A 24,015-nucleotide genomic window follows, 5' to 3' on the forward strand; every position below is an offset into this window, starting at 1 on the left:
TTGCCGCCCTTGTTTTGTGGTGCAATACCACGGGCGCCGACAACATCACAGCGTACGATGGTGCTATCGTCGGCTTCCTTCCCACTGTCAGGGATGGTGCCAACGGTGCTAGGAGCAGGTCATATGAAATTCTCCCATATTCTGAGTGTTCCAACCTTACCGGCGCATCAAAACATTTATGTGCGATCTCGTCACTTTCGCAAAATCGGTAAAGTCATTGAGCATCGAATCTTTGACTTTTTGGAGGTTGATAATGCGTTGCACTTTTGCTCACTTTTGAGTAGTGTGGGATCTTAATGAGACATAGTGCCACACCATGTCAATTCCTAGCGTTAAAACCAGAATGGGAGCATTCCATATCTCCCCCTAACGACGGGAAGTATGTCTTAACAAAGTGACCGTCTGCTAAAATCGCAAGATAGAGATTCACGGTTGTAGATTGAACATAGCGGACAAGTGTTGGTAATTCATAAATCATAACCAACCAAAATACTTAATCGTTTCAAGTAGATCCATTGAAATTACTACAAGAGAGGCACATAAACAATGTAACCAAATAGGCGTTAGTGAAATGAACGTTGGGATCTTATCCAGTGACCATCTGGTACGCACTAAACGCTTGGCAAGTTGTGGGTCTGAGCCGAATAAGTGTCACTGCATGCAACATCATTACATATCCCCATGCAAAAAACGGCAGGTTAGTACCCATAACCAAGTCCGTATCGTGTAATGAATGAACATGAGGAATACTGGAATAATATGTTCAACGACGATCCCAGTAGACATGCAAAATGAAATCATCAAAAATCGTGGAGGTGAACTCTCCAAGGGTATCTAATCAAATAGATTTGAGAGGATAGGAAAGGTGGTGAGCCCTTAGTATGATGATCATTGCTAAAAGCTTTAGCAAATGCAGCGTTCAATATGGAAAGCAAAGCGATGTGTGACCAACGCGTCGATGCTCTTAACCTATACCATAAAAGTACCGAAAAATGTCCGCATTCGGATGGATATGGTACACTAATGTCACCTTAAATACTTTGTAAGAATGGAATGGTCTTGGTTAGAGCCTTAGCAAATAAGGACTTCCTTGAAATCTAGCAAGATAACAAGCTTTGCAAAATGAGCGATGGGCATCAGAGATTCTCATGGAGGTATCACAAGCTCCTGTGAAGGAGGGGATGCCGCCACCGATGGCCTGAATGCCATGGAGCCGCTGAGCGTGCATGGCACGAATAGACACGGCCTCACCGTGTGGAGCACGAGTGAGGTGATCCTCCAATTGCTTCGTGAACATGAAAAATAGATGATCATGTGAATTTCAAAGAACTCGAATCATCATATCTCGTTCAAAATGATCAAAAAATGATCATGTCAAAACTGAGGAGACAGCAAAACCGAACATATGATTCAAAGAATCTTGAGTTACATAAAGCTACTGCTGCACGCAAGCAAAGTTATGTCCGCAGGCTAACTAAACTACTGTCTAAGCTTGAAAAAGCTACTGTCAATGGAATCTGACAGATTATTACCCTCCATTCTTAACACAAATATCAAGATCAAAAATTCATCATTGGCATGTAGAGCCTTTGAAAACTTAGCAAGGCACGAAGATATAAAACACAATCTCCGCACGAGATCCGTAAAACAACTACCTGCGCCATAGGAGAGTGTGGGTGGTTACGCAATTAGCAAGACACTCGATTTCACGGCGGGATATGCTCAAAATAAAATTAAAAGAGTCAACGACGCGGTGAACTTCTCTAGACAATACGCCGTAGGATATTGTAAGAGGGGGGATTGAAACAAATGTGCAATCTCATCGAGTGTATCACATGGCAATAGAACTACATTCTTCAACTTAAGAGTTGGAAAAAACATGGTATTGGAGCAGTTGAATACCAAACAATTAGGGTGGTGAAAATCATCCAATTGGTGCGGGTGGTCACCAATATTAATAAAATCCTTTGAGCTGTGAAACGATTTGGAGAAAACCGGAAAATTAACCGAAAAACCATGTCAAAATAACTCAAAACCGGGTGAAATTTGGACTGAGAAAACATGGCAGTAAAAACTGTGGGAAAGATGTCGGAAAAATGACGAGAAACGATGAAAAAATCGTCGAAAACTCGCTAGAACCGGCAACGCCAATTTCCGGAAAACCGGCCGGCAAGGAGGCCGGGGCTGCTGTCTGACAGGGGACGCCGGCAGGAGCCGTATGGCGGCACCAGAAATACCGGCAAGTGGCTAGAAGGCGGCAAAAACGCCGAAAAATGTTCCGGAAACGCCAGAACAGTAACCGGGAAAAATGACGTCAATTTTGACGTTCCGAGGTCCGTTTTCTAAATTTTAAAGTCTAAATTCATAATATAGTACCATTAGGGTCTCATTAACCCAAAAACGGCCAATTTAAAAACCACGTGAGTTGCAAACGTTGACCATTCATACTAAATTTAAAGCAAATAAAATTCTCACGAGTTCATCTTGTAAACAAGAAATACGAGAAATTTTATTGAATATACCAATATTTAATACAACACAAACAAGCTTCCAATTCCAATAGACAACTTAAGCTAAAGTCGAGCAAAAAACATGGCAATGCCAACGTCATACTTGAAAAATAGTAAGTAGAAAACATAGTCAAAATAGATTGACTAATCAAAAGTCCGTAGCAACAAAATCTTGCATATCGGATCAGGCGTTGCCGTAGCCTGAGGCTCAAAAAAATTACTTACTTGAGAATGAAAGAATGTTATGTTTTCATCTCCAAAGTTCCCTCAATAATTAGATACAAGTGCCAAAACTAGCATGTGTTTCTTGGATGTGGAGCATGCATCAAGGTCAACTCTGGTAATACAACGTCATAGACGTTTATTGAATCACTTTAAGTGTGTCCCATAGAATTTGTTATTTTTGGGATCTTTTGTCAGCAAATAGTGATGCTTCAAAGTAATTGATTTCGACTCAAAGAAATGAGTACGTAGACCTTGGGATTATCGTTTGTAGACATGAGTTTAAGAAAACTCAAACATTCAACTAGCAGTCGCGACGCGATGCATCCATAAGAAACGAGGGTTGTATAGGTTTCGAATAATCGAAATATTCAAGTATGTAACCAGAATTAGAAGGGTTGTGATGTATATGGTCACAAAATAATCGATGCATATCGGCGATTCTCATGATCGAACCCAAAACAGCGGTGTACTCAGACAACCACACGAAATCGATTTCTTCCCTTTAAATAATAACGTGACTCCCCCAAGACCATCACACGAAAAAAGGTCGACCAAGAGGGGAAACATATCCCTCTTTGATCTCATCGGCGTTATAAGAAGGCCGGAAAAGAGACATGAAGAAAGCTAATAGCGCCCGATAATTTATATATATATATGTTCAAAACCAGCAAATTTAAGAAAAACATACTTGTTGGTCTGCCAAATAGACCGCATATAATTAAATTGCTCTGCAAATCAATTGTCATGTAGGAAGCTGCTTGATGAATTTTTTTTCGATCTTCGTCCGATGACATAAAAATCTTGTGAGGATACGATCGAAATCGTATGTAGGGGACAAAAGTATCGTCAATCTCGGCATGAATTTCATCACCATAGTACGACGAACAATGATTTTTCCTATACGAGCACGTGAAATATCGTTAGAAATAAACACGTGTTAATGAACATTTAAATAATGAAATAGGAAAAAGGAAAAGGAAAAAAAATTAAAGCCAAATAGGATCAGTTGGGCTCGGTGGAGCCATAGGCCTTGAATTATGGGCCGGGTCGGATCTGGAAAACGGATCGGATCCTGCAGGTTTGGGTCGGCAGAGCCGTGCAGTGCGATCCTCGTCGATGGAGGAGACCTCCCGGGTCGAAAGAGGGCTGCAATCCGGATCGAGGCTGCTGCAGTGCGTTGTCAACGATCTGCGAAAAAGTATATGCGATTGCGGCACATGGAGACGCGCGCAAGGCAAGGCTGCGGTGAAGCGCCCGGAGGATGCCTAGACCGGCAGCTGCACATCTAGGCAATTGGCTCGGGTTGAGCACTTCTGAGATTACAACGCCAAGAGTCTAAATTGGCGGCGTTGATTGTGGCTTGGCAACAACGAAGTTGGTACGCGATCGGCCGGAGAAGAAGCAGGTCTAGGGCGACACGGGATGAACGACAACTAGTCGTCTTTGTCCTGAGCCACTGCGGCGGAGAAGAAATCGACGCAGGTAGTCCATATAAACGTCGGAACGTCGTCTACAAAGTGGCGCGGCACTGGGAGGGCAGCGAAGAGGACGCAGGACTGCGCTGGTCTGCTTGAATCGGAGGCAGAGGAAGAAGATGGGTGCTCAGATCAAATATCTGGGTGTCCAGAGAAATTGTGATTTCTGATTTTTCCTTTCTTTTCTGACAACAATTTGTCAGTTTGGATCTATTTTGCATTTCCGGCAATGCCAAGAAGGAAAGGGTTGCCAGAGCATAGGATTTCAGGGTTAGGGTTTATGTTTCTTGTGGTGGCATTGTCACTTAGACACTTTAGAATAAAGTGCATGATAACATGTTACAGGAATGCAGGATGAAAATTGTGTGTTATTAAATGATATGAGGACCTGTATATAGGCATTATATCACCTGAATAACCGCAGAATTCGGAGTCATAATCTATTACAGATATGCGAATCTATCTCTAACATGAAACTTAATAAGATTAAGACACACAAAGTTAGAATAATAATTTTCCCGGAAAAACATTTAATTATTTATCTACATTTCTGACTATTTTAGTTATTGATGATCCTAAACTCAGGTCACTCTTACGATTCTGACCCATCAAATAAAGAAGAAGAAAAATCTTCAGTATGATTTTCCTGACTTTGTCATTTTCAATGAGGATTTTGCTCTTGGCTTCTTATAGCTTCAAGATGAGAAGTGTACTGGGCGATAGTACTGTATGATTCGCTTAAGGCTTCTAAGAGCTCTGAGAGTCTCTGACCAAATGATAGGTGGCAGGGAACATCTTTATCCATCATTACCTCACGTTCAAGCCAATGATTAAAGCACTCCCATCTATATACGCATATGTACCTTGTTATATCTAATTTTCTTTCAGGCTATTGTTGTTTATTGCCAAAACAAGCAATTGTTTCTTGAAATGGGAACCAAAAATCAAGTTTAGCTAGAGTACTCTATGTTTTTTATTTGGTGATGAATTGGAAAATGTTTTACCAAGGTCGTATGTTAAATCTATTTACCAAATGATCAATGTGCACGTTTTATTTTCTCTTCAAGAAATGAAACAATCAAGAGAAAGAGTTAGCTGATATTTTCTTCAGACAATGAATGATCCATACGACGCTCAAAAAATGTATGTTTGAACAAATTTAGGTCATAGCTAGTGAGTGTTCAGAATATGCATTAAAACTAACAGAATGTACTTTACAATCTACATATTGGGCAGATACATCTCAACGTCTACAGACCTAGCAAATTACAAAGTTCCAACCCCCTAAGTAGTCGAATCGATTTTATCCCTTATTCTCTAAGGCTTTCCTTCTTATTATAAGTTTCCAATTGATTGAAAGCTTTCTATCAAAACTTAGTCCCTAAGATGCTCTCCAATTTCCATGGCATTAAATTTACTTCTTGTAGCTCCACCTATTTTATTTTATATCTATCAATCACCTATATGAATATATTTGTTTCCCTAGAAGCTACAAGCCAAATGAAAGAAGCTGATTAGGACTACACTAAACCTTGTGGTGATGATGCAACGTGTTTCGGATCACCAATTATTTTTCTTAAACAATTTCACCTTTTCATTTCTTACTTACTAATCTCCACTCTCCAGCTTATTAGTGGATGTATGGTTTGGGACACCCTGTATACAAATGGGATTAGTTAAGTCATGTAAAGGGTGTTCATAATATTTTATATATTGATTACCTACTATCCCATCAGATTCCCAAATGGCATGGGACGTCTTTTATATGGCTTGTCGCTAATTGGATATAACACAATATTTAACATTTTAGAGGGACTAGTAGGTGAGATAATTATTTATAAAAATGGTGATGAGGTTGCTGCATGATTGAATGGTTAATCAAAGTGGATTAGCTCTTGATAAACAAGATTCCTCAAGGAATCATCTACTCAGAATGTGATTTAACAATCGAATAAGAGAGGGAATATAAGATGAATGTACCAATCTTTGTAAATAAGTATTTCCCTCCCAATTTGGGTTACAAGGAGGACTGACTTTTGGGATATATATACATTTTGGCAACTAGGGAAAAAGAAATCTACAGAGTTGTGGTTGTATGGATTTTCACAGTGATCTACCAAATATTGGACTCGCGATCGAAGAATATTTTTTTCAAGTTCATTAGATTTATTCAAATCATTTAATCATACTAGGACAAGTTGGAGTGTCTAAGACAACGCGATTTACAATGCACTGCACTATGAGAGGAATGAAACCTACGAAGCTAAAAAGCTTCAAACTAACTAGAGTCAAACAAAAATAAAATGTCCAAACACGTGAACTCTATTAAAATTTAAAGCCAATCAACCTACTAATAGTAAAAAAGACGCCCTATTTGTCGATATGAGGCCTAGAGATCCAATGGTCTACCTGTTCATCAACATGAGGGATAGTTAGCTCCGGATAAAAGTGGAGCGAACTAAAAGCTAGAGTGTTTATTATTTAGAGAACGGATAATATGCACCCCTGAGTGCAGGAACCGTTCAATATTTTACCACTATCAAAACAATCTTAACTTTTCATATATATAAATAAGTACTATGAATCACCGGCCATTAGATCACAGTTTTCCATCAGTAGTTGCTTTAATAGTCTAACGTTTGTTGACGTTTTTTTTATTTAAGGCAAAAAACTCATCTCTACATTTTCACTTTCTCTCTAAGTGAAATACTTTTTTCTTCTGAACCCAAGGTCTCTCTCTCTCTCTCTCTCTCTCTCTCTCTCTCTCTCCTTTGGTGTTCGACGAACCCAGAAATTAGAAATCGATGGAGATCAATGAACCCATAAAAATTAGGGTTGTAGAAATGGGGGAAATTCGAAAAGGGGGAGCCTTTTTGGGTTTGGGTCTGATTGGGTTTACTGAGGGAGAGGGAGATGTCGTGGACATGGCAGAGGTTTGTGAGGCGACGAGGGGTGGTCGGGTGACTTGGGTCCTCTGTGAATCGATGAATTAGAGTTGATTGGGGTTGTAGTATTACCCTTTTCCGTTGGTATTGCTCATATGATCATGATGTTGATGGGTGGGGGTGTTGTGTTGAGTTGTTGAAACAAATTGATGGAGAACCTTGATAGAGTAATTTGATGATGGAGATTCGGATAGGAAAAGGTTTGATATTTGAAATTGTGCGAATGTCTTGATGGAGGTTGTAATCATGAGATGGAGGCAGTAATCATGCTTGCAATGGAATTGCAGGTGTAGACTTTTCTGGAAACGAAAGAGAAAAGAACAAGAGAAGAAAGATCTCATGATTTTCATTTTTTTTAATTTCTTTGGACAAAATGAGGTAAGGGTTGGAGGGTCGTGGGTCGGTTATCAAATTTGATATAGATTTAAGTTTGGGTCCTACGGGGTTTTGTTTGTGAAATGATGTGGACGATTCAAGAGCAAACAATTGCGGACAAGTTAAATGGTGTGGACGATTCAATTTCGTCATTCAATGGATGTGATGGTAAAATTTTATTTATTATTTTTACCTCCTCATTTTTAGACAGAATGAAACATACGGAGGTTAGACAGTAGTTTTCTAAAAAGTCACGTGCTCAACACGTGTTGCTGGTGGCCGCACCGCTGAAGCACATAATACACTCTGATATTATTTATTAGCCTTCTTCTTAAGGTTAAATTGAAAGAATATTTCAGCTGTGAAGTTACAAGTTTTGCTCTCTCTCTCTCTCTCTCTCTCTCTCTCTCTCTCTCTCTCTCTCTCTCTCTCTCTCTCTCTCTCTCTCTCTCTCTCTCTCTCTCTAGGCCCTTCCCCCCATTACTGACTAGGGGTTCGTGCGGGTGGTCAACAAACAATGACTACGTTTCAGTGGCGATGGCTTTTACTAAAACTAGGATCTCACGATGGCACTTGGACTTTCGGTGGAATATAATCATCTCACACATGTTATGTTATGTATATGTAAATTATTTATTTTTAAAAAATTAAAGAAAAATAATAGATTTTGCATAAATATATTAGTTATAAAAAATGTAGTGGGAGAGAAAATATGATTTATGGGATGAATTTATTTTATTTCATAATTAATCAATATATTGTAATTGTCTGAATTGTCCCTATAAATTGTTTTTGAAAGGAGTCCCTATAATTTTATTTGTTCACAAAGATTAAAAATCTATCAAAGATTTTTTGGTAAAAAATAATTATTTTGGTTAGCATGTCCTATTTAGATTATTAGAGTATAGATAATCGTCAATCATTGCACGCTATTGATTATTGGGATTTAAGTTTAAGTTTAAAGTTTGATTATTCGGCAAATTATATACGTTTATTGATAAGAAAAAGAAATACAACACATAGTTTGTTGTTCGATGAAAACCAGTAAACCACAACACATAGTCGATTAACCAAGTCAATGATCCATGTGAATTCTCTAGTTGGCCTCGTTGTCGATTTATTATCCAAATAGAATATTTAAACATCCCATATCGTCATCAAAAATTTATTTTTATATTTCATTGTAATTTATTATACGATGACTATCTTGATGCATAGTAGTTCTTGGGGGTCTACTTCAACAGTGATAAACCCGACCTTTTTCCTCTTCCAAAATGACCAAACTTGGACTTCATAATTCTCAAAAGTCAATTGCTGTTACTTCCTAACATTTTGGGTGTCCCTTTTGGGACTTCTCACACCTGAGGGTTAGAAGGTTACTATGCTTACCTATTCATGAGAAATGTGGTTACATAATCCATGCAACTCTTGCTCCCGCAATGCAAATTATAATTGAATAATGTCAAAATAATATACCAACTAATATGCTAAAACAAATTTGTTGTAAGTCGAACTAATAACCTCTCACTTAATGAAAAAACTTACGCCCAAACCAAATTAGATATAAATTCTAAAATTTTCTCCACTACATGATGTGAAAGAATGTTTCAAATAAAAAAGGTGAAAACTAGAAAAATATGAGAATTTTAGTTAAGATTTCTTGTAGTATCAAAAAGATGCTGGAATTTTTATTTTTTGGAAACCAAGACGAATATATTAAAAACAACTAATGATTACAAACAGAAAGAAGAAGAGCCTCCACATTCGGAGGATTCGCTTGATACCAAGAGTAACTAAGACCAGTACTAAGGGCTAAGTTGGCCATTTTGTCGGCAACAAGATTAGAATCTCTACTAACATGACTAAAAAAAGCAGAAGGAATAGCAGCCAGAGACACCTGAATATCTCATACTATCCTACCAAAATCAAAATCATCACCATCAGGAACAATTGTTGCTTTGACCAACGGTAAACAATCATACTCAAACACAATATGGGCTAAGCCCTGCTCCACAACAAAAGAACTTACCAGTCTATACGAGCACTCAAACCTCCAACCGTAGCACCAAAAGAATCTCTAATCACCACTCCCAAACCTCCCTGCTTACCAGCAGCATCAAAAGCACCGTCTAGATTAGCTTTAAGCCCCACCCCACGGGAGGGGGGACCCAAGGCAATCTAATCCAAATTTGTCGAAACCAAGACTTCTTGACAGATTTCAGTAAAGTAGCATAAGAACGAATTCTGTAATAAACCTGGACAATACTAGACCTCTCCTCCTTCCACAATCGTTGGTTCCGTTCCTTCCAGACCGACCGTAACACAACCAATAACAGAGCAAAATCCTCCTCAGATAATATCTCCCGACAACTAGAAAGCCAATCCATCATGGAAACGAAACAGAATAATCAAACTGAAAAATCCCTGATAATCCAAGGAACATAAGAATCAAGTCCCTAGTGAAATAACAATCCCGACCATGTGCTCGATAGTCTCCTCCTCATCATTACAGAAGAAACACCCATCTCCAACAAAAACTCTTTTAGACCGTAAAGCAGCCGAAGTAGGAAGGATAGAGGAACATACTTGCCAAAAGTGAACCTTGATCTTCCCCGATATGGGAGAAAACCAAATATGCTTTCAGAAACTCACACGCCCCTCCCCACCAGAATAAGCAATATCACTATGCAATAATTGTCTACCCAGATGATACGATGATTTCGTAGAAAAATGCCCTTTGGCATCAAAATGCCAAATCAAACGATCCTCAGTTTTCCTCAAACTGAGAGCAATTGACAAAATCAGCTCCACATCACCATAACAAAAGTGTTATGCCAATAAAGCTCTATCCTACTTCCTATCAGCTGTAATAAACTCACTGACCTTACTACATCTCTCACTCAACCGAGCAATAGAATGAAAGTCCCTAGGCTAAGGTATCCATGGAGCCTCCCAAGCATGAATCTGCTCACCATAACCAATATGCCAACGAGTACCATTCACCAACAAGTCCCTAGCCTCAAAAATACATTTCTAACAAACAGAAGGCTGAATCAGACTAGATGCATTCCAGAAATCAGAATCCAGAAAATACCGAGCTTTGCATAATCTACCAACCAGAGAAGTTGGATTCTTCACCAACCTCCACCCCTGTTTTGCTAACAAAGCCAAATTATGAGCATACCTCGTTCCTCCTTAGAACGACACAACTTATCCTAGAACATCTAGTGAATCTTTTTTTCCTCCTGTCTACTACCCCACCAGAACTTTACACATCTAATGAAAAGCATTGCAAAAAGTCTTAGGGAGCAGAAAACAATTTATGGTATAAGAAAGAAGAGATTGAGCAACCACCCGAATAAGAATATCCTTCCCTACTAACCACACAACAACTTACCCTGCCAACCTTCCAATTTCTGACGTAATTGATCTTAATAAAAGAAAAGGTCTCAGTACGATTACGACCCATGACAGTTGGAAGTCCCAAATATTTCTCATGTTTAAGAACAACCTCAACACCTAGAAAGTTCGTTAAAGCAACCTGAGAAGCCTCTGGACTGCCTTGCTAAAAACAACACTACTCTTAGCAAAATTAATCTTCTAACCTGAGGCAGCTTCATATTGCCTTAACACATCATGAATAGCTACACACTCCTCCAACATAGCTTTACCAAATAACAAACTATCATCAGCAAATAAAAAATGATTCACAGCAGGTGCCCCTACACATACCTGGACCCCCTGAAGGTTACCAACTGAAGACTGATGATTCAGCAAAGCTGAAAAAACCTTCGCACATAATACAAATAGATAATGAGACAAAGGATCTCCTTGCCTTAATCCCCGGGATGGAAAAATAGACACACAAGGCTTACCCCACCCCACCAAGAAAGCATACCTAATTGTAGTGTAACACACTGCATTACCATCTGAATCCAAGCAGGAGCAAATCCCAACCTCTTAAGAACTGCCTCCATAAAAGCCAACTCCATACGATCATAGGCTTTACTCATATCCAACTTCAACGACAAAACAACATCATCTGAAGTAGTATCAATGAAATGTGACACTTCGTTAGATACTAAAGAATTATCCGTAATCAATTTGCCAGGAATAAATGCACTTTGAAATGGAGAAATAATATCAGAAAGATGCTTCTTCAACCTGTTAGTAACAACCTTGGAATAAATCTTATACAAGACGTTACATTAAGCAATATGGCGTAATTCAGACACCTGAGTGGGAATTGGCACCTTAGGAATCAAGCACACATAAGTAAAATTCACTTGTTGCAACAACTGACCCGAAGTAAGAAACTCCCTTCCAACCATGCACATATCCTTACCTACTACCTCCCAGTTCTTCTGAAAAAAACTCCAGAGACATACCATCTGGACCCCGGAATTCAGCCGGATACATCTGAAAAAGAGCAGCCCGAATCTTAACATCCAAATACGGAGCACACAAATCAGAATTCATCTCCTCTGTAACCTTAGGTTGAAGCAAAGAAACCGCCTTATGCATGGCCACTGGATTAATCGAACTAGATCGAAAAATATCAGTCTAATAGTCCAGAACAACAGTTTCCATACCCTTTGAAGTCTGCTGCCAAATCCCATTTTTATCAAACAATCTAGTGAGTCGATTCTTGGCTCTCCGATTCGATGCTTTCCGATGAAAATATTTAGTATTACAATCTCCATCAGTAAGCCAATTCACTTTAGAATGTTGTTTTCAGTAGAGTCATTCATCCTCCAACAACAACTCGAGCCGACTAGACAACTCACCATGTTCATGCAGATGACCCGGTGTCATAGGGAGCCCCAGTAAATCATGCAGCCAACTTCGGATCAAACCAATCTCCCTCGGTCTATTCCCAAAGGTCAATCGTTGCCAATTATTCAATGCCATCATCGCATTAGAAATCCGAAAGACAACACTCTTCATTGCAGTACCAGTAACCGGCCGCTCCTAACCCTCATGTACAACCTCATGAAACTGAACATGTTGAGTCCAAAATGACTCAAATCGAAACCACATACGATGAAACTCACGTTCAAGCCGCGGTGCCCTATGAACACAAGCAACAAAGGGACATGATCACCGTGAATGGGGAACAAATGAGTCACCGAGGTTGCCGGAAAGAGATCCAACCAGGCCGGTGTCGCAACAGCACGGTCCAGTTGACACCGAACCTCTCCGCCCTTCCACGTGAACAGCGCACCTCGAAACCCTAAATCTAGTAGCTCCGCCACCTCCAGAGCCTCCTGAAATTGCTGCATCCAAGGGTGAGAACGGGGAATGCTGCCCTGCTTCTCATCATTGCTCACAATCTTGAAATCTTTGATAACAACCCACGGTAAGCCGGAAACTCCACTCAGGCGAGACAAGAGCTCCCAAGTTGCCCATCTCTCCGACACCGTAGGGTTGCCATAAAAAGCCTATCAAACGCCACCGGATTTGTGACCCATCGGAAGCGAAAATCTCCACATCAATATGGTTTTTGGACTTGGAGAGAAAACAAACATCAAGGTCGTCCTGCCAAAACAGCGCCACACCGCCGCTCTGCCCAATACTGAAAAAAGTCTCGCAATTGCAATACACTAGCCGGAGCAACAAGCCGCTCATCACCTCCCTCTCATTGATCTTTATTTCTGACATAAAATTCACCATCAACATATGTTGACGAATCAGGGTTAGCAACACCTCCTCCGTACGATTGTTTTTCATCCCCCTGCAATTCCAAGCAATCACCTCCATTGAGATCAAAGTTGGGTACCAAGAAACCCAGAAACCCTAGCAGACAGTTTCCCGAGTTTTTCCTTTAAATCCTAACATGAGGGAACAATTGTTGGGAATGTTTTAATCATAGAATATAGGGTTCTTAGTTGGTGATCTTCATATTTAGCATATTCAACTAAATAATATATAATTTATGATTCATCTGTGCTGAGAATGTTTCTTCTATTTTCCTAACATTGAGCAGAAACATTTTCTTGGTATTAACTTCAAGTTTAATGATCAATCAAACCATTCAAACGTTTTGTTGAAACAATACTAATCTAGTAAAAAAAAAACAGAAAATCTTAGGGTTCGTAACGGAAAGGGATGTGGCATAACAAACTGATATAGAGGATCATAATCATTGGTTCATTGCCAGCTCAAAATCGAAGGAGGACGATCCTATCAAACTGGTTGAATATGAAGATACTTTCTACTCCTTCCAATTTAAGTTATAACGTAAAATTAAAGGCTGGTTTCTCTTACTTTATTTGTTGGTGGTTCAAGCAAAAAGACGAAAAAGTGTACCCTAAACAATGACATGAGTCCTACGCGCATTGGAGAAATTTTTGCGGCATACCATTCCAATCATAATTTATATGTAATATTTAATTAAAAAAATTATATTTAAGTTATTTTGTTAAATACATTTGGTTTCTTTCTAAAATCCTACACTTTAATACTCTAAACCATAACCATTAAACTCTAAATTCTAAATCCGAAATCCTAATTTAAAATCATTAATACTTATGAATGTCATTTCAGAAATAATAAAAATATGTTAAATTATAATTTTAGTGTAATAAATCCACGTGTCGAAATATAACAAGTAAGGATGATCACTAAGCATTGTCACATGGTACTACAGTAGCATGTAAAAAATTTCTCTACGCATTGAGCAACACCCCCGAAAAGGTCCTCATGTAATTGTCTATTTTGCACATAATATTTTCGTCAATCCCCAACTTTCTAGCTGAAGAATCTTACATGCCAAACAATGAACCTGAATTCCATAAAGATGCTTTCCGGGCACAATGCAGAAACCTCATTCGAAGGTAAACTTTGTGACTAAATTAGGCCATTATCATGAAATTTTTTTTGTCATTTTCAGCAATTGTCTTACATATTTAAAATATATGTAGTTTGATGTGTTGACAATATAATTACCGTTGGTTGTCTTAATAGTTAGAATTCAACTATTGAGATTAATGCAAATATAATTGAGTATCAAAACTCTGAGCATATAAGAATTTTCATTTCGCCTCTTAATAAACAATTTTATCACTTGGTGGCTCAAGGCAAGCCAAGGCTGGTTCCTTACTAATCACCCCACATAGAATCGGTAAAAGCTGAAGTGTGGAACTCACATATTTGCTCGAATTCCGCCAATGATGACCGAAACTAAATACCAAATTATTTTAAATGACCATAACGAAAGAAACTTTTTGATCTGAGAGGAATATGGATTAGTCTATATTTCTAGAAAAATGTTTAGAATACCGTGCGATCTCAAAAAAAAATTGTCATATCTTACTCGTTGAGCCGATGACCAAATTAGAGACTAGGGTACTTTGACTTGGTGTAACAGCAGAGCCGCCATTAGACCAAGACCCTAATTGTCATTTTTTTTCAATTTTCCGTAGACCTTAGTTTTCTCTAAAAGGAAATAAAAATCAGTTTTGAATTTCATTATCTAAAAACCAAAGGCTGACTGTTTAAACCTAATCATTAAGCCCAACCTCCGCGTAACAAAAGCTGGTACCGAAACCAAACAGCGTTAGGACTTAGGGGAGCGAAGGAAAGTAACCGGAAACCGATACCGCCGGTGGTTTCGTAATTTTTTTATTCGTTTTCAGAGAGCGAAATGGGTTCTTGTGAGAGCGCGGAAAGCGAAAGCTGGGGCCGGTCATAAGGGCGCGTGAAACCTGCTCTAACTGCCAGCTATTCCCGCCTGGCACCACCCAGAGTAACACAAAAATTGCCACAGCCTTATCCTCCTCCACGTGTCCCTCGGCTTCCCACATTACACCCACGTGTCGAGTGCACGTAAATTTCTTGCCCCCTGAAATTGCGTCTGCTCGCGCCATGAAGGTAACTCGTACGCAAGTGATTCTTGGTGCCAAAAGCGCGCGAATAGTCGATACCGCCCTCGGGTGGCGTGGAAAGTGGGCAACCAACCGGGGAGTAAAATGTCCTTTAGTGAAGAAAGGGCTAACTAACTGGAAGGAAGGTAGGTGGAGCTGATCTGGTACGAGTCCGGAAGCTTCAAGTATCAAGTACGTCCTCCTCAGAATCTTTGGACCAGTCGTCTCCTTAATCTCTCACCGTCCATACTACTGTACATTGACTCCCATCATCGGTGAGATTACCACTCACTGTACAAAATGAGACTACCCTAATACACACGTGATAATTACGTCCTTCCCGTAACTTTCTCTTTCTCTGACCCAACTCAACAGCAAACCATAATTCTTCGGTGACGCCGTCGTCTCGAAAGACCAAATTACCCTCCTTCTCATGTTCAGACTGACTTCCCCACAGGGGTAATTTGGGAATAAACGGAAAACGCGGTTTGGCCTCCTAACAACCACCACTTGGGTTCACACAGCTTTCAATTTCTCATTTTTATTATAAATTAGTCTAAAACAAAATAATTTAAAAATTCCTAAACAATTAAGAACATGTCATTATGGGAGTAAACGTTTTACTTAAACAGAAAAAGGACTGCTGAACCGTTTAACTCTGTTATGGTGAGTACGGGTTGGACTTGAACGAGTCTTAAACAAAAAAAAAGAGGAAAAAATTAATTGAATGGATATTAGGCATTTAATATTTTACGGCTATAAAACTATAAATTATCCTCCTCTTGGCACTTTTTCGGTTTCTTCGGCTTATTCTCTCTCTCTCTCTTCTCTTTCACTATTCATATCTCTCTTTCCTCTCTCTCTCTCTCTCTATTCGCCGGAGAACTTCCTTTTCCTAGCCGGAATCTCTTCCCCGGCGGATAGCCGCAACGCCTCCTTCGCCTTGCGGCTCTCTTTACTAGGAGAGCCTCGTTCGTTGACTTGGTCATTCAAGGCTTTGGATCTCCGAGTTTCACGCCGTACGACGCCGTTTGCGACGTTTTCCGAGAATGTGGGCTGCTGTGGACTCGCTCAAGGCCTCAGCTTGATCGTCCGTGGTTGGAATCGTGATCTAGGGTTTGGTGATTTGGATTCAGTTTGTTTCTGTGGTTGGTGCGGCTTTTTCAATCCTCTGTTCGGTGGTGGCTCCGGTGAACCAAGACGACGGCCTATACAGAGAGTCTCCGGAATGAGATGGTGTGTTAATTGTTATGCTTGCTTTGTTTTTTTACATGTGGATTTTTCTCTTTCTATCTTTGTTTGAACGTTCGGTGATTTTGTTTGCTTCTCTTTTCCACCGTTTGGATCTTCTACATTGTTTTCTCTATTTCTGTTGAAATTGTACCTATTTTCTTCAGCATTTCATCTTCTAACCGATTGGTCAAATCAACTTTTTCGTTTCCGGAATTCGCGTGATTCCGTTCTGGTTCATCCACGGCCAAATGCGTCTTGTGGTTGGGTCCACAGTTTATTAATTTAATTTAGATTGTGAATTAGTTCTTGAATTTGGAGCGTTATTGTTGCTATTTTGGTCTCGATGTTTTTTTGTTTCCGGTAATGATGAACTGAACGGAGAGTTTATGAGCTTGACTGCATGTTGCTGTTGAGTAATTGATGAACTTTTTTGGCGCGATCAGTGAAATTCAGCAATTCTTTAGTAAAGTTTGCCTTGGTTTGATTGGTCTTCTCTGTTCTAATCGTCTAAAACGTATTTTGAGTCTGAAAATTTCCAGACTCCGGTGGTTCTAAGTTGCAATTGATGACTGTGATTTGAACTGTTATGCTTGAATTAGTGATTTGGATGCATGATTAATGAATGTGGATTATTGATAGTAGCTCTGTGTTGACAGGTGGAAGGTAGGGTTTGTTTGTCGAAAGAGGCTAAAAATGGAGTTGAATTCATGAAGCGGAGAAGGCTTCAGCATATGAGGTCGGAAACTGTTCCTGAGCCTGTAAGTTTTGGTAATCTGATGGCCAGGAGTGGAGGGGATGCTTTGAAAGGTTCTGCAGCCTGTGGTGTTACAATACATGGAGGTCCGCATTCAGTTTCTCGGTCCAAAGGAGATTCACAGGGGAAAGATGTGTTTTCAAAGCCAAAGGTAGATAAATTTGGGTTAAATGATCTAGGCTGGACCGAGAAAATTCCCGAGTGTCCTGTGTACTATCCAGGAAAGGAGGAGTTTGAAGACCCTTTAGTTTACTTGCAGAAAATAGCTCCAGAAGCTTCCAAATATGGTAAATTTTTTATTTGAATTGAATTATAATGTGTTTTATTGCAAATTATAATGTAATAGGTTCTCGACTAAATGATGTTGCCTCTCTCCTGCTTCATACTGCCACATCCATTTGATAATTTGTTTGATAAGTTCAGATTGATATTGATTGACTTTTGCCACTAATCTGCAATGATATATTCAGGTATATGCAAGATCATCTCACCTGTCAGTGCTACTACTCCTGCTGGGGTTGTATTGATGAGGGAAAAAGCAGGGTTTAGGTTCACGACTAGAGTACAACCTCTTCGCCTTGCTGAGTGGGACAATGATGACAAAGTCACTTTTTTCATGAGTGGAAGGTGTGTTTCTACTAACTAGATATGTACTGTTTGATTGATCTGATCTTCCATGTTATTGAGATTATGTTTGTTTTTTCAGAAACTATACATTCCGTGATTTCGAAAAAATGGCGAACAAGGTTTTTTCTAGTAGATATTGTAGCTTGGGGTCTCTTCCTCCTGCGTACTTGGAAAAAGAATTCTGGAAAGAAATTGGTTCTGGAAAGACAGATAGTGTTGATTATGCGTGTGACGTAGACGGTAGTGCATTTTCATCTTCTCCCAACGATCCACTTGGAAGTAGCAAATGGAATTTAAAGGTGTGCTTTGGTACATAATCAGATACAGAGTTTTGTTACTTTTTGCTTTGTTTTATTTTTGGTTTTTCGTATTTTGTTTTTTTGTTTTGTTTTTAATTAAGAAGTGGAGGGGATTGTTATAAAAACTGCATTAAGAAAGTGACATTAGTGTGTGCTTTACACTGATACCAAAATTTTTGACATGTTTAAAAATGTTCAAGAATCAGGAAATTGAAGGAAATATTTGATCTTGATTTTGCACGAACCTTTCCATCACCGTTTGGGACTTTTTTATTGTTGACATGTACATTAACTCATCGGCTGATCAACTTTTTTACGATTTTAAGAATCTATCAAGGCTACCCAAGTCCATTCTGCGTCTTCTGGAAAATGCAATTCCGGTAATCAGACCTCTCTATGAATACTCTTTTTTTTTTTTTTTTTAATTTCATATTTTGGCTAATTGGCTGTATCCCTCACTTACCTACGGTTGGTCTATAACAGGGGGTAACGGATCCTATGCTATACATTGGAATGATATTTAGCATGTTTGCTTGGCATGTGGAAGATCACTATTTGTACAGGTATAAGTCACTCTTATTTTCCATTGATTAGAGCAATGTGTTCCCCTTTGGGTTCTGAGAATGAGTATTAAATGTATTCTTATTCCTCCACCCGGTATTTCATGTTGACAGTATCAATTATCATCATTGTGGTGCATCCAAAACCTGGTATGGCATTCCAGGTCATGCTGCCCTGCAATTCGAAAATGTTGTCAAGGAACATGTCTACACCCATGATATTGTATCAAGTGACGGAGAGGATGGAGCTTTTGATGTCTTATTGGGAAAAACAACTCTGTTTCCTCCCAGCATACTGCTGCAGCATAATGTACCTGTCTACAAGGCTGTCCAAAAGCCAGGAGAGTTTGTGGTTACTTTTCCTAGAGCTTATCATGCTGGATTCAGTCATGGTATATGCTTTCTCAAATTAGTCACTTCTATATCTCTTAATTTGTTTAGATTGTTTCTTAACAACATGTGGTTGATTCTTTATCAATGAACATATAGGTTTCAATTGTGGAGAGGCAGTCAACTTTGCAATAGGTGATTGGTTCCCATTAGGTGCTGTTGCTAGCCGGCGTTATGCACTTCTTAATAGGATGCCTCTGCTTCCTCACGAAGAACTCCTGTGCAAAGAAGCCATGCTTCTTCATACTAGTTCAGAGCTTGAAGATTCAGATTATTCTTCTGCGGACTTGGTCTCCCATAATCGCATCAAGGTTTCTTTTGTGAAACTGATGCGGTTCCAGCACCGTGCTCGCTGGATTTTAATGAAGTCTGGGGTATGCACTGGTGTCTTTCCAAACACTTATGGAACTGTTCTCTGCAGCGTCTGCAAGCGGGATTGCTATCTCGCCTACATTAGTTGCAACTGCTATATGCATCCTGTGTGCCTTCGCCATGGTATGTCTTTCACTTTGAACAATTTCACTTTACCTTTGACCTGTTCTCAGACTTGAACTCAAACTTTAAATGACAGGGATACTGAATATTTGTTTCTGCTAATTTAAAGTAAAAACTTATGACAAAACATAAATCATGGTTTCAACTAAGCCCTCTCGGGGACTTGTTTAAGAATGAAAAAGAGGATTCTCATGTGAATACCATTTAAAATGTCCTCTAGTTCCTTATTTGCTCTTGATTAAATGCAGATGTAAGGTCATTGGACTTGTCATGTCAGAGCAGTGCCACTCTCTTTGTAAGAGAGGAGATGGTAGAAATGGAAGCTGCAGCCAGTAAGTTTGAAGAAGAAGAGGATGTGTTTAAGGAGATTCAAGGTCAAGGTGATAATGGTGATGACTTGTATTCATATCCATTGAATTTGTCTCAGATAGGTGAGGAGAAAGGATACTCCCTTTACTGCAATATACAGTTTGAGTTAAACCCCGGACTCCCTGGTACCTCAGAACTTACTTGCACAACTGTGGATCAGTCACAAGAGCCAGCTGCACCTGGTTTTCATAGTGGAAAATATTCCAGTCCAGCAGTGTCAGAAGGTTCCATTTCATGTATTGCATCTACTCTTTGTTCTCTCTCAGACCCTCTTGAGGGTTCGCGTGCACCCAATCATGTAAGATCTTGCTCTTTCCTGTAAATGTGTTAGCCTATACATTCTAGATATCATCATGTCACTAAATAAACCTGATACATGTAATCACAATGAATTGATAGAAATAATGTAATTAACTGGCTGGTACAGGGAAATGCCAACTCTAAGACGGTGACTCTAAGTTCCAAAAGGTCTGCATACGACTCTTCTCAGTCCGCTCCGTCATATGATGAATGCTCAAGTGTACATCCGGGAAACTCTATTGCTTCAGCGGCTGGGCCTATAGATCAGGGCAGTGATGATTCAGATTCAGAGATTTTTAGGGTTAAGCGCCGTTCTTCATTGAAGGTGGAAAAAAGAACTATAACTGACGTCTCACCATCAGATATTTCTGAGAACCAGGTATTCATCAAGTAGTCATAAACCACTTTTATAGTAATTATTTGCTCTCTTTTGGCCCGCTCTTTTAAGTCGATTTACAATTAGTGCAAATCTTGTCCCGCAGTTTATCATTCTTGCACTTTTGCCACTGTTTACTGCTATTACCTGGTGACAGATTAATGATAAAATTTCAAATTTGTTGTTGGATACTAGGTAGTGGAATCCACTTTTGCATAAGCATGTTGATGAGAAATGTGTGCTTGTTCTTTGTTCATGGAAATCAGGAAGATGTTAAATTCATGAAATACGTAGGGCTAAAGTTCAATCTGTTGATAAGTCTGGTCAATTCCAACATGCCCTACTTTTTGCTTATAACCCTTTTTGGGAGTATTCAAGAGTCAATAGTTCCCAAGCTATGGTATCTCTGTATTCTCATCTTCTGATATGGAATTTTCATATGTTAAAATCAGCATGTTTTCTGTTTGAATTCTGTTGTTTAATTGATTGATAGTAAGTCTTTTCCTCTTTAATGTATATTGCTGACAGTTGAAATGTATTCTATAAAGCAGGGATTCAAGCGACTAAAGAAACTGCAACCTCATAGGTCAGTGCCATTACAAAGCTGCAGCACTACAGAATCAAGTACTAAGTTGGTTTCAACTACTAATAACAAAGGGGCTCCAGAAATTGCTTCAAGAGATGACAGGTTTGCCAGAGGGAGTACCATTCCCTTTTCCATCAAGTTTAGGAAGTTGACCAATGAAGATTCTGTTAGGAGACAGCGAGATCACCATAGGACTGATATACGCCAGCTTGAGTTGGGAAGCAGCCACAGAGAACCTCCCCCAATAGAGATTGGGCCAAAGAGATTTAAGGTCAAAGGCCCTTCTTTCTTAGCTTCGGAAAACAGGTTAAATTGAAGGAAGTTAGATCACAGTAGGAAGTGTCAACTAACTAGTTGGCCTATAGATCCTGACCTTTGCTAACTGCTTCAATTTCTCTAATGGGGTTCTAACTACACTGGAAAACGGGTAAAGGTAAAGATTGATTCTGGGAGCAGTGAGAAAAAAATTAACCTAGGATAAAATTTATATTCTTTGTGCATTTGCCTTAAATTGGGGCAATTTGCACTCTTGGTGATTCTTGAGGTTCTCGAGCCGGGGTTTTTTTTCCATCTTTGGCAGGAGAACCCTCCTTCCTGCAAAGCTTAAGATTAAAAAGAGTAGAAATTGGGTTAGTGGATTCCATGTAAATTTGGTTGTTAGTCAATTCTTGTGAGTGACGGTGGGTATTCTCACTGATCTTGCCTAAGGTATTTGCTGCTTCCTTTATAGGTTCTTTATTCTTTGTGTAGCAATGGGTTCATGTGTACCACCACCTTGACTACATGAGTGAAATGCAGAGAAATTTCTTCCATCAGATTATATTTTGCACTTCTCTTTCTCCATTCAATCTATGCTTGCATTTTAGTTTGGGTGATATTTTGGTTTCGTTCTCGGAAACTTATGAATTTCAAGCAATACGCATCTGTAATATTTGTTCGTTTTTTTTTTCCAATGACCTTGTTAAAGAGCTATTGTTCTTGTAATTGTCAACATTACTGGCTTGCTGCCAATATCTCTTTTTTTTTGGGGTCAATTTTGATGTTGTGTACGATACTCTAATCCGAATCGAACAAACTCGGTTTGACAGAGTACAAAAGCAACAAGAATCAATGCCTACCACCTCCTCGTTTGCCGTAGATGATAAACCACCCTCTTATATGAGTGCCCTCTCCGTGAAGGCATCTGGAGACAATGTGGGACTGTGGGGAGTCCCTTCTCTTCCACTGCACCTGGAAAGGCCAACAATTCCTTTATTCCTGCGTTGCGTGTCCTTTTGCAATCACCGCCACTATTTACTTGTTTGTTCTCATTTGGGGTCATATTCTGGGGTGTCTGCCCTATGTATGGGTGACTGACACAATAATACCTTGGTAGATGATCTGTGTGTCACATGATCAGAAAAATGACCAAAAGAAACTATGTTCAATGACCCTGAGATGAAAACTAACCGTAGAAAGAAGAACAGCTCTCTTGGTGAAGTGAGGCCTGCCTCGTTGTGACTTGTGAGTAGAGAGACAGGGAGGTGACCTATGCCGCAGTAGCGCTGCCCTACAGCCTTGCCCTATTTGGGTTATAGGATAAAGCACACTGCCCCGCTACAGCCCTGCCTTATGAAATGAAGTTTCACGGAGACGGGTAGTATTTGGAAAATTGTGATATTGGATTATTGGCTTATGCCATTATATATTATGTACAGTAGTAGCAGTAGCTCCTCAGGAAGCTGTTGATCATGAACATTGATTGTTCTTGAACCAATTAAAGCCGAAGTGCTTAATAATTATCTTGTACATAGTCTGATTACCATCCGAGTTTCGAATTCGTTACTTTCATTATTATAAAACAGATCGAGTTATTCCGAATTGTCATGTAAACAAAACCAAAGTGATTCACAGGCTTATGAGGTTCTTGACTTCTTGTGGGAAAAAAATCCATGGCATGCAGTTGTTTTGAGGTTAGTCCAGGTCTCCAGCCGCCCGGCGTACCACCCACCCATGCACATGCTTATACCTAGCTGCATGCCACGACCCCGTCACATTTGTCGCCGTCGCCACCACATTTTCCTGTTATGGTATCAAGAATGGATCTCAGACATGTAAAGAAACACAATAGCTAGCTCTTGTACGTGTAAGCTTCATTCGATTTAGAAGATGCATGTAGTCCAATTTATTTATTTCTTGTGAAATGTTTTTTGCTGATTCTACTCAATGTTTTCGATCGGGCCAGTTTGGCAAAAAATCTCCCCACTGTTGCAATCTCATAAGTTTAGAGACATAGATAAACAACAAGCCAGACGCTTGAATGTATGCTCTTTTCTTCTTCTCATCTCTCCTTTGATTTTGATGCTAATGAGCTTTTAAATTCTCATGTGTACGTTCATAGGAATTATAGCGTAGCTTAATTTAATTAGGATGCCTTCATTAACAATATACATTCTTTGTGATTTAGGCCTAGTTTAGTACAGTTGTGCTGTGAGCAAAATGACTTTTAAAGCTGTTGTGAGAAAAATGACTTTTGAAGTTGCTGTGAGAGAAAACTGTTAAAGCGTTTGGTAAACTGTTTTGAAAAGTGCTATGAGAACAAAAAACTATTTTTGTGTTTGTTAAGTTGTAAACAAAAAAGACTTTTAGTAT

The 24,015-nt window shown here is 39.4% G+C and overlaps 1 protein-coding gene across 2 annotated transcripts; it reads left to right on the plus strand.

Moving 5' to 3' along the window:
- Positions 1-16,176: 16,176 nt before the first annotated feature.
- LOC126793304 (lysine-specific demethylase JMJ13) lies at positions 16,177-22,199 on the plus strand. 2 transcript variants are annotated; one of them, XM_050519773.1, is made up of 11 exons: positions 16,177-16,631; positions 17,285-17,669; positions 17,853-18,009; positions 18,089-18,308; positions 18,635-18,688; positions 18,792-18,871; positions 18,983-19,260; positions 19,358-19,753; positions 20,002-20,420; positions 20,550-20,801; positions 21,347-22,199. In XM_050519773.1, exons 1-11 carry the CDS (start codon positions 16,629-16,631, stop codon positions 21,698-21,700), a joined length of 2,598 nt encoding a protein of 865 aa, XP_050375730.1. In that variant the 5' UTR covers positions 16,177-16,628; the 3' UTR covers positions 21,701-22,199. The 2 variants fall into 2 exon arrangements, with proteins under 2 accessions (XP_050375730.1, XP_050375731.1); XM_050519774.1 differs by having other exon boundaries at positions 16,179-16,631; positions 21,350-22,199.
- The last annotated feature ends 1,816 nt before the right edge of the window (positions 22,200-24,015 follow it).

Source organism: Argentina anserina, chromosome 5 (assembly GCF_933775445.1).
Source record: "Argentina anserina chromosome 5, drPotAnse1.1, whole genome shotgun sequence".
Classification (NCBI taxonomy): domain Eukaryota; kingdom Viridiplantae; phylum Streptophyta; class Magnoliopsida; order Rosales; family Rosaceae; genus Argentina; species Argentina anserina.